This window comes from Dufourea novaeangliae, unplaced genomic scaffold (assembly GCF_001272555.1).
Source record: "Dufourea novaeangliae isolate 0120121106 unplaced genomic scaffold, ASM127255v1 scaffold187, whole genome shotgun sequence".
NCBI lineage: Eukaryota > Metazoa > Arthropoda > Insecta > Hymenoptera > Halictidae > Dufourea > Dufourea novaeangliae.
Window position 1 is genome coordinate 42,675 of NW_015374075.1, and position 11,440 is coordinate 54,114.

Genomic DNA, 11,440 nt, shown 5'->3' on the forward strand with positions numbered 1-11,440 from the left:
CTTCGATTTTAAGGGGGATTTGGAAAACGATGGTATACAGGTTCCCAATGATATACGTGAGGTATTAGGCGTGGACACTCGATAATTGTAGAGATATAAATAATTCAAATTACGTACCTGTAGGATGTACCATGAACATAAGTCAAACTTATCGGAGTATAAGGTTGTTTGGCTGGTAAGTCGTAGGACCTGCGATCGATCGTATCAATAATTTTGATAACTTTGACTTATATTCGTAATATATCTCGTAGGTTCGTAACCTTAATTCTGTATATCTTCAAAATTGTCGAGTTTCTACACCTCATATTTCGCATGTATAATTAGAAATCTGTGTATTATCATCGTGTAAAACCCCGTTAAAATCGGAGTCCAACAGTTAGGGTCCTATAAACAGGTTTCATAAATAAATTTTTCGTTCGAATAATGCCCAACTCTGGTTAGTGCCTTGTCGGGTATCCTGTCGTTTCTTCGTCTCTATTCTTCGCATTTTCTGCGTTCATACAGTAAAAAAAGGGTTAATTCACCACCACGCTATATCTCGGCAAGGACTATGCACACCTTCCCTCTCGTCATGGCGTTTCGTTCCGTTTTAGATCAACCCGTCGATAAGCCCGACCAGCCGGTGAATTTCAGCGGTCCACTAGCGTCCATCCAAAGCGTGACGTCCGCGCAGAAATCGTCCACGGCCGAGCAGCCACCGAGAACGAGGAATGACGGGACTCGGAAGTGCTCCGGGCGAAGCTTGGCCGATTCGAAGGGCAACGACGATGGTACGTTCTGTGGTCTTGTGTTCAGGTATCGAGAGAAAGATTCTTGGTCGTTCACCGTTCGTGGGTACAAAGCATTACACAACATCGGACATGTTGCACACGATTCGGTCGAATAATTTTCCGTTTCGTCGATCCAGAGTCTCGAGGCGACATATGCAGAATATGCCACATGGGCAGCTTTCCCAGGCCGGAGAACAACCGGCCGGCGCGTGAAAGGCAAAGCCAGGCCGTCCGAGGGAATGACAGCCAGATATCAAACTTATCGTCCTACGCGTATCTCGGCCCTTTGATCTCCGCGTGCAGGTGAGCCGATCAATATTTATTCCGATTTATCACGGTCCCGTTGATCGAACGATTCGCGGCGATCCGGGGTGGTCGGATCTAGGAGACTGTCAGTTCGAGTCTCGACATAGAAGACTTGATTCACAGCATCATTCGACGATTGCCCACACGGAATACAGTACGAATCCCCTATGAAATCGTCTCTGTGGGGACGAGATCTTTACAGACCAATTGACACGATATTACGATCGTTTTTATTACTATACAAATTCCAAAGTATACACTTTTCCAAAATATACAGTGAATCAAAAATTTGTTCACGGAAAACTGTCAATTTCTATTTGATCAGATTAGTTCCCAAAATGCCCATTTTAATTTTAATATTAAGGAAAATTTATCACAAGCTGACGTGAAAAATAATGATAAAGAAAATATGTAAATAGAAATTGTATAAAAATTTTGACACCGAATTAGTATTTCAAAAGTATGTGAACAAATGTTTGGGTCACTGATGAGTGCTCGAATCTGTATCCACTCCCAAAGTGTATATTACCGAAAACCAAAGTGTATATTAAAGATCTCTCTTCGATGGGGGCAATCTTGTAGGGGAATACTGTATTTTCAGTATTTCGATCGTAGTATATCGAGTTTCAAAGTGTCGATTGATCGAAGTGGAAGAATGTGATCCTGATAAACACACAATTTGACTGAACAGGTGTCGTGGATCGGTGGCCCTGGTGCACGCAGTGTGCCTCGAAAGATGGTTGACAGAATCGGGTCACACGAGGTGCGAGCTGTGCGGATACAAATACGCGACTAAAAGGGTCCCGCGTCACAACATCTTCCGTAGCGTCGTGATATGGTTCAATACCGTAATAGTCACCCGACAAGTAAGAGCCTTATCATTCTCTGTCAGCTGCAATACCACATTAGCTAGAAGTTTCCTCTCTTCGTCTTCTGTCCCAAAAACTAAATATGGGTCGAGTCATCCAATTTATCGAATGTTGAAAGCAGAAAATAAATTTATCGATATGATCAATTTTTGACTCTGTAATGACTACTTTAAGAATTTCCTATTGTAATACCATGTTGATGTAACTGTTTCTATTTTTATTTTTACTTAATTGTTATGCATACGGGGTTTATACCCTTATAATAACTAAATAAATAAATGAATGAAACGAAACTGGAGACATGGCACTCTCTGTATTTCGGTTTCGTTCAAGGGTCTATGCGATGTTACCGTCAAAAAGAGAGGACATTTTTGTATCCAATTGGTTCTAGATGCTCTTGGACATCCTCTATTTAGTGGTCACTACTCCACTGGCACTGTTCTCCTGCTACATTTGCGCGCTGGCCCTAAACATGTTGCTGAAAAACGGTCTGTACGAGATTCCATGGATGCTCGTCGCGATGCTGCCCACCTGTACTTTGACTCTGGTCGCGTATTGGGGCTGGGTATTAACTTTGGGCAGGTGTGTCAATCATATGTACTATCCCGTTTTCACTAAGCTTCGACCAACTTAACAGCAAGGAACGTAAGAAGAATCCATAGACAATCTCTTCAGGGTTACTGGATATACAAATACTTTACTTCTACCCTTAGAACTCTATAATTTCCTACTTCTACCACAAACCTATACCGAAAAATCTAAACTTTAAAGCATAAAAAACTAACATTTTTAAACCTTTTTACTAAAAGTCAACTTTACTCCATTTTTTTTTCGACTTATTGCTTCGCGTTCAATTACTGTTTTTCATTGGACAGCCAGTAGATGATTTTACAGAATATTTTTTTATCGTTTAATATCACAATTACGATGGACAGATTGCACGGGCGTCGATGGCGTCGTTACTGGCGAAACAATTTCGTGATCAGACTGGTCCCCGACAACGCCATCTTATCGGAAGCGACCGTACGACCGGAAGTCATCACGCCCCGGACCCAGGAGGAACGATTTGGCCAGAGGAATGACGGGACCGACGAAACAACGGGAATCCTCGGCGCAACGAACGAATCGATCTGACTGTTGCTCATACAGGCTCGCGTGGGTCCCGTTGCGCGGGATTTAATTGCACGTAATTGGATTTCATTAAAAAGCGGCTTTAATCGATGCTGATTACCGTCCATCGAGGATAATTAATCGTGTCGGGAGAGCATAAATTTTGCCCGCTGCTTCCGGATGTCAATCGGTTTTCACGCGGCAAAGTGAAAATAGTTCTCGAACGTCGGTGGTTGATATTTTCTACGTCGATGGTTAAAATTTCTCACATCTCTGGGCCGTCTTTTATCGTTATTAATGATAATGCGGCTATTAATTATATGATCACGATTGGAGTAACCGATACCGGCATGCTAATTAATAATTGTCACGACGAGAAATATTAAACGGAGTTTATATGGGCCGTTTTACTTTTTCTACTGATATCCGATTAATAAATATCGTTTCTTTTGTCGTTAAACATCGATTAGTTTCTTGTGTCGTTAATTATACTTTAGTTAAATTATATATATTACCGGCGTCAAAAGTTTAAAAATCGCTGAGTGGAGATTTAATTTTAATAAGACATCTTGAAATTTAAGTTTTAAAAAGTCCTCTTTTTCACTAACTTTATAAAATTGTTTTAAAGTAGTACATATTTGGTTCGTGAATTAATGGTAATATAGTATAGTTAGTAATAATATAGTTTCTCTGAGATGTTTATTCAAGACGATTCTGTGTCATCAATTTGTATAATATTTATTATTTAACGACAAACAGCTGTTGGCGCTGTCGTAAATTTGACTATAACCCGTCTTTGTTTGTTGGAAGAGAGACGATCGTAAACTGTCAATCTGAGTATCGTAAAAAGACGCGGACGAAAAGTGGTTTGCAAGGAAGATCGGTGTAAATGCCGAACGGAAGAATGAGCTCCGGATAAAAGTAAAACGAAACAACTTGGTGAACCTGCTCCCAGAAGTCGTTTCCCACGAGGGATTCCGTTAAATTTCACTTTCGACCGATCGAAAGTCTCTATTGATGATGCGACCGTGGTTGCTGATCCATTGGAAAAAGTGAATCTTATTTACTTGTCAGTCGAGTGTTACAAGAGAGAATACCACGCACGTATACTGGGTGATATGCGTTCAGAGAATTAATAAAATTGCAAACTATTTTGGTGAAATGCAGTTTTTGTATGACTAGTAAATCTAAACTATCACTTTCAAGGTCTTCATCTTGCAATATCCAACTCCCAACTTCCAAGTTATAGCTCCCAACTTCCAACTTCCAACTTTCAGCCCCCAGATTTCAGCTTCCAAACTTCCAACTTCCAATTTTTAGCCTTAAAACCTCCAACTTCCAACTTTCAGCCTCCAAACCTCTATCCTTTAATTTCGGATTTCTATCCTTCAACCTCACATTTTCTATTCTTTAAAAATTCTGCATTCATTTCCATCTTGCACTTCCTCGGCAAATACTGTGAATCTTGAACACTTCCATCATCACCGTAAAAGGCTCCAGCAATCAAGACAACGTAACACGCCATGGTACGCTGTGAAATGCTCTCAGGATAATATCGTCCTGCGATATCTCCGCGTGCAGATCCCGATCACGGTTCCTTGTCACGGAATATTCAAATGTAATCGACGACGGGAGCATCGTTGGCATCTCGTGAATTGGGATCTCGCTCAGCCGTGGGCGGTTCTCGTTGATCGAATCTCGAGGAAGACGCGTACGATAAGGATCGCGTGTTGATTCGTCGAGTTCCGAAGGCGTTCTCTGATTGCCCTTATCGAGGGATTAATCGTTTGGCCCTACTCAATATTCTTCGTTACGTTTCTCTTCTTCATCCCGTCCTCTTCGTGTCCTTTTATTCGTCGCCTAACGAGCCTACCTCTTCATTTGTTAACGTCGACAATTTAATTGACCGTCAAACGAGCCGGCTGACGTTTAATTGTCGTTACCCTTTGTCGACGATCCCGCGATATTATTGATCGTTCACTTGTTACAGGCTGGTTTAATTGTTCCGGGAAAACCTAGAGATTCTATGTTACTGGATCGTCCTTCAGGTGGAACTGTCGTTTGAATACTAATTAACCAGAACTTCGACCTAACTATTAGTTATCGAGAAAGTCCTTTAAAGCAGAAGCGGCTGTGATGCTTTTAAGGTAACATTGCAAAAGGTACCAACAAGTCCGTTATCTAACTCTTCCTTTCCTGGATGTAAATCGCCATATTATGCAAAAGGATTTGCAGCCTTCAGAAATATCTCGACGAGTTCCATTAAACTGGGAAAACGTACCAATCCCTATCCTGCAAATGTACGAGGATAAAGAACGAGTTCGTGAATTTAAACTATGCACCAGTTGTTCCAAGAGTGTTCACAAGAGTTGAAATGTTTACTAAACAGTTCGTGTTGTATTCTGTGCAAGATATAATACGTAACAGTGAATCATGACACAACGAAAATTGGCCAAAATTCCAATTAGATTGCCACTACATAAATATATCAATACATGACATCTGATAGTTACATGTTTAAAAAAAACCAGTAGTTTTCTAAGAACAGCAGAAGAAACAACAAAACGTTTCTTTACACGTAATATAACTAGTAATCTATCATAACGATAAAAGGTCTTTCACAGCGAGTTCTCGACACGTTCGTTAGAAAAACTATCAGATCACGGAGGAACCTCCACCGAGACTAATAATTCGCGCAGCCCCGTGAAATTGTTCCATCAGCCTAACATGGGGTCAACAACCATGGCGAACGGATCCGCGGGATTTATTTCAGTCGGCATATGGTTCGACGAGGCGAGCATTAAAATTCACTTCGTTCCTGACTGGTGAACATTACGCCAGGGACACATTTCCTCGTTTTGGCGAGACGTTCGATCATTATTATCAGGACGACTGCACTCCAATCGCCGTGGTACACGCCAGATTAAACGGAGGCGGTCAGCGGTGGCGGGATGAGAACTCGCGGCAATTACGCGAATCTTTATTAAAACGCTGCCGCGTTATCGGCTGTTAATTTCACGTTGAACAGGCAGAAAATTGAATCCCTTACTCTGAATGAAGGCGAACCAGCGAATCTCGATAAATAAACGAACGAGATGGTCGACACGGTGCTGTAGGTAGTGCAACAGGAGCAACAAGAAGCTGCAACTGGCTGTCGCCCGGTTTACTAACTCTATTTGAGTGTGGAGTTTGTATTAGGTCATTCAGTATGTTGTACAGCTGTTTTGAGAGTTGAATTTAGAATAATATAATTTATTATGATCATTGATTTGAGCCGTTAGTGTACGTTAGGGCCTAAGTCTGGAGGTCTAGTTCATGGGCCTAGAAACTTAGAAGTCTACAGTTCCAGAGACCTAAAGGCCCACAAGTCCAAAGATCTAGAGATCCACAAGTCCAAAGATCTAGAGATCTACAAGTCCAAAGATCTAGAGATCCACAGGTTCAGAGATGTAGAGGTCTAGAAGTGCAGAGATTTAGAGGTCTAGAAGTGCAGAGATGTAGAGGTCTAGAAGTGCAGAGATTTAGAGGTCTAGAAGTGCAGAGATGTAGAGGTCTAGAAGTGCAGAGATTTAGAGGTCTAGAAGTGCAGAGATGTAGAGGTCTAGAAGTGCAGAGATGTAGAGGTCTAGAAGTGCAGAGATGTAGAGGTTCACAATTTCACACAATTTATCACACGATCCTCTTATCATTAACACGTTGACTGCCACAGTGAAAAAGGTCGTTCGTGACCAAACACACTTTATTTCGTTTTCAAAGTCAGAAATAGTCGAAGATGTATGCGTTTAGTTAATAGAGGTAGGTTGTCTGGTTTTAAATTATACTGTGATATTAATTTTACAGAAAAGTATTGTAATGGTATTTAAATAATCCAGCCTTTTTGCAATGTGTCAAATACGAGTTATCTCGCAGTTGGCAGTCAACGTGTTAAAACACACGATCGTTTATAGAAAATTCCCAAAGTGCAATTCAAATCGAAAATGACGTTTTCTGTCTTACAGACCGGTAGCGTGTCTTCCACCATTATCACGCTTCCAATCTTCGTAGCAGGAAATCATGCTTGAATGATAATTCCTCAAGAAAATTCCGCAGACCAAGGCCACCGTGGCTCCGTGACCATCAATTTCCCTCTCGATCGTCAATGAAACTGATGCTCCATTCCGACGATAATTAGCCCATTTATCGAATTGAAATATGTCTATACCCTCCAGCGAGCATTTAAATTCCTCGTGTCGATGCAACGCGATATATCATCGCCTCGTCGATGACCATCGTACACAGCAACGTCCATGTTTTTTCGTTCCATCCCGCCAAGTCGATGATTTTTCCGTTTCCAACCGCCGATTTAACCGTCCACTATGTGGACGCTGATTGAACCATTAAAACGATTTTCCGCGGGATGTGTGGTCATTTATCGAGGAACCTAATAAATATCCTTGTTTCCCTCGCTATAGGACCGGGTTGCTAGATATTCGTGTTCAGCTCGGCGTTAATTATGACGGCGATTCGCGAGCGTAATTTCCCACGTGGACATCTCGTGTGATCGCGCGCATCACTCCCGGTTTCAGGCCTCGATGCGTAATTGTTCGGCCTGAAGGGACATGGAAGGAGAGCTTATCTGAAAGCACTCGTGTAATTGCTATTCCGACGTTATCGGCCGCCGGCTTTAACCGCGTTCCCCGGGCAATCGTAAAATAAAGGGAACTTTCTTGTCCGTGTGGACACCACGTTTCGCGCCTTCCACGATATCGTGACGTGTTAAATCTCTCGTTTTCTCGTGAGGAACGATCTGGAGGGTAATTACCGATGCTGTGGGACTGCTAGAGTCTTGCAATTCGCGATGATCGATCGCTTTCCGGGGATAGTCTGACCAATTAACTCTCCAATCTCTGTAAACACCCACATGGGGCCATAGAGTCGTGTTATTAACTTTCCTTATAGGACCCAATGTTAGGGAACTGAGGATTATCAAGGTTTCCTGTGATACTAATATTAGAAGATAATATAAAATTGGACTGAACTTGGAATAATTTTAATTTTAATATACGATTATACGTCTATTATACCAAACAATCTACAGCTTACAGAATCTAATGCACCCCAGTGAGTAATTTCAGCAATGCATCTATTTCAACATAAAAAAGCCTGTAGTATCTTTGGTTTGATCAACATCTCACAATAAACTCACGATAAATCTTGGAACAATTTATTTGTATGATTGGAGATAGAAAATTAACAATGTTCTCCATATTGGATTGCTACATATCTTTGCTGTGAGAATTGTAGGGTTAAGGGTTCATTTATACAAAATGCCCTAGGAATTTTTCATACAAGAATATTATGTATTTTAAATGTTCCAGGCGTCTTATTGAAAACAGCTATTTCTTGTCTAGAGCCCAGACGTTCACCCACGGCAGAAATTCCGTGCGAAATTGTCGGACGATTAAGTGTAAGATTTTTCACTTCAAGGTGAAGTCTGTAGGCCCCACTAGTCGGCCATAGGGGGCCAGAGGGGAGGGGGGCGATTATTGATCGCAAGCGGGCCCCTTATCTCGTTCGACGAGACTTCTAACGAGGGTCAGAAGATACGAGGCCCGACGGGGCGAAAGCCGCGGATTAGAAAGCCGGATTATTTATGCGGAAATTTCACGCGTCCCTGCTCCCGATTTGGTCCTAATCCTCGGAGGATGCGTGCCCAGTCGTAAAGTCTGGCCCTGGACGTCGTTCGTCACGCCCACCGTGGGTTCCTCTCGCCAAATTTTTATTTCATTCTCGCCTCTACACGCTGCGAACCCTTCGTAGCTAGTATATTTTACCGAAATTCATCTTATCTGTACGTTGTCTTGGTAAAAAAACAAGCAAAATAATCATTTTTCCTAAATACCAACGACGATGACGGCATTTCTTTATTCTTCTTTTAATAGAGTATCGTTAAGATCGCCTCGAAATCGAAATTTCATTCGTTAGAAAAATTAATAAATTAATCTAACATCGATAGTTCAATTCTTTCGCCTTGCAACGAAGACCTTATTGTTATCACGAATCACAATTGGTTATTGTCGAATTAGAATTGTAGCTTCGAACTAAACATTTTTGTTCAACGACGTTAACCCTTCAGTAGATTCAAAAAATCGATACACACACCTCGTATTCCAACTGGTAAAGAATAAACTCGTGACTCGAGATAAAACGTCGGACACATTCCCTCGTCATTAACACGATTTCCTCGTTTTTTATTCCACTTCTAAAAATGGTTGTCTGGCGTGTTAGAACGATACTGATGCACCAGACAGCCATTTAACCTTCTTCCCTGCATCCCTTTCCGATTCACCCTTGGAAGGGTTCGCAGTTGTCGACCATCCTTTCCCCTGTTTTTTTCTCCAACGTCTAGGTGCTAGATCGTCACGTGCCTCGTCGGATCCGGCGTGAACCGGATGCATCCGCGGCGATGGCGCGTAAAAGATTCATTTCTTCCTCGCGGAGGAATATCGTGACGACCGTCTGGGACATTCGGGGCAGTCCTATTTTCAACCAAACCCTTCAACATCACCTCGTTGCCGATATATTCTCGTTTTTTTTTTCTCTCTAGTCGACTCGAGGATTTTTCATGATTTAGTGTATTGTCACAAGTGTTCAATCCTTGTAGTACACACAGAACTCGACTTAGATATGAAGATGGTATAGACAGGATTTATGCAATAATGGAATATTGTAACCGTCTGGCTGCAATGTGTTTACAAAGGAATGAACTATGTAAAGAGTAACAGGTAAATTACATTAAATTCGACATTAGTACTTAACATATGACGATAGAAATAGAATGATATCAGTTATAGTGAAACGATAAATGCCGTATCGTCGTTCATATTACATCCATTTTACTGAAAAACCCAGCCAAAGGAGGATGCTAAAAAGTGGCCAACGACTGGTTAACGAGCAATCCCAAACGCTCGAATTACTCAAAGATCCTTCCCTCCGTATAATTACGACCCAGTCCAAAGTGCATTATACGATCGACGCAGGCCTCCAAGCCCTCGATCATGCAATTTTATCGTCATGGTAACTTCCCGGGACATTGTAGAATCTCTTCGTTTGAAAACAAAGGAAAAAAAATAAAAATACACACCGTGTGTCGGTGCGTTAACGCAAGGGTACCGTGTAATTGATGGCGGTCATCGTTGGAGAATTATCGCGAGCATTAATTACGATATTTACGGGGCAGAGGCGCGTTCGGCGGGTGTATCGTTTGTTTATTAATAACCGCGATAAATAAGTATCATAAAGCGATCGTAAGATCGAATCGGACCGCCAGAAGCGTACCAGTAAGGGAAGTGGAGGGGGGGGGGGGGGGGGAAAAATCTGGGCCCCAAAAGAAAGTGATTCGAGAGGGGCGACCGCGCGATTTATTGGCTCGCGTGTTGGTAACCGGGCCGGCGCTTGTTAAACCGCTTTTACAGCCGGCCAGATACCTTTATCATCGACTATAAATTTCGGCAGCGCCCTGACTGAGAGAGGAAAGAGGGGGGGGGGGACCCGGCGTGCGTTTTGTAATTGGCAATAATTCACGCGGCAACGCGCCTTAGAAACGGGGTCCTGTCGATTTTCGGCCTGTGGATCGCGCGATCTCGCGGGAGGACGCGATTTCTACACGGCTCGTTAACGGGGGCCCTTTTGCTCTCTTGTTGTTGTACAAATTGAGACGTTCACGTCATCGGGACACGGAATGATCTCGAATTGAAGCTACACTAACGGCCAAAAGTATGAAAGTAACTCGTTATTGTGTTACGATACCATAAAAGTTATGGAATTGGTACACAGTAAAATGCAGATTTCAATAAAATCCACAGGTATTTATGCATTACTGTTGAAGGCTCTAGTACAGGAAATGAAATACATACCGTCCAATAATAATTTTTATGTATTACTATCTAAAATCTTCGAATTTGCATACACATCCGCTGTCTAATTATTACTACGTGCAACGGCGAAGTGCAGTCGTAGACTACCATACAATTTACCTATATTTAATCTACTAAAAAAAAGAAATCAAATCAATGAAGTCCATAAAAGCGTGACATTGCATGAACATCCACTAGACCGGTTACAAGCTCTCGATTTTCCCTCAGTTACTTTGTCGATTCATTTCTGTCGCCTGATAACAAATGCAAATTTTAGGGTGGTTTAATAGTTACACCACACAGTGAATTGATATTCTCAAGGTTCTAGAGTACAGCAACTCAAATACTGTCCAATAATAACTTTCACTATCTAAAATTTTGCAATTTGCATACACTTCCGCACTCTAATTATTATTACGCGCAAAGGTATAGTACATAGACTTACCCTACCACAAAACCTACCCACATTTAATCTACAAAAAAAAAAAGA

General features: G+C 41.8%; 1 protein-coding gene across 1 annotated transcript; it reads left to right on the plus strand.

The window, feature by feature from the left end:
• Positions 1–571: 571 nt before the first annotated feature.
• LOC107190492 (E3 ubiquitin-protein ligase MARCH1-like) lies at positions 572–6,516 on the plus strand. The gene is made up of 6 exons (XM_015579302.1): positions 572–770; positions 908–1,073; positions 1,768–1,942; positions 2,337–2,527; positions 2,881–2,968; positions 6,337–6,516. Exons 1-6 carry the CDS (start codon positions 572–574, stop codon positions 6,514–6,516), a joined length of 999 nt encoding a protein of 332 aa, XP_015434788.1.
• Positions 6,517–11,440: the final 4,924 nt, after the last annotated feature.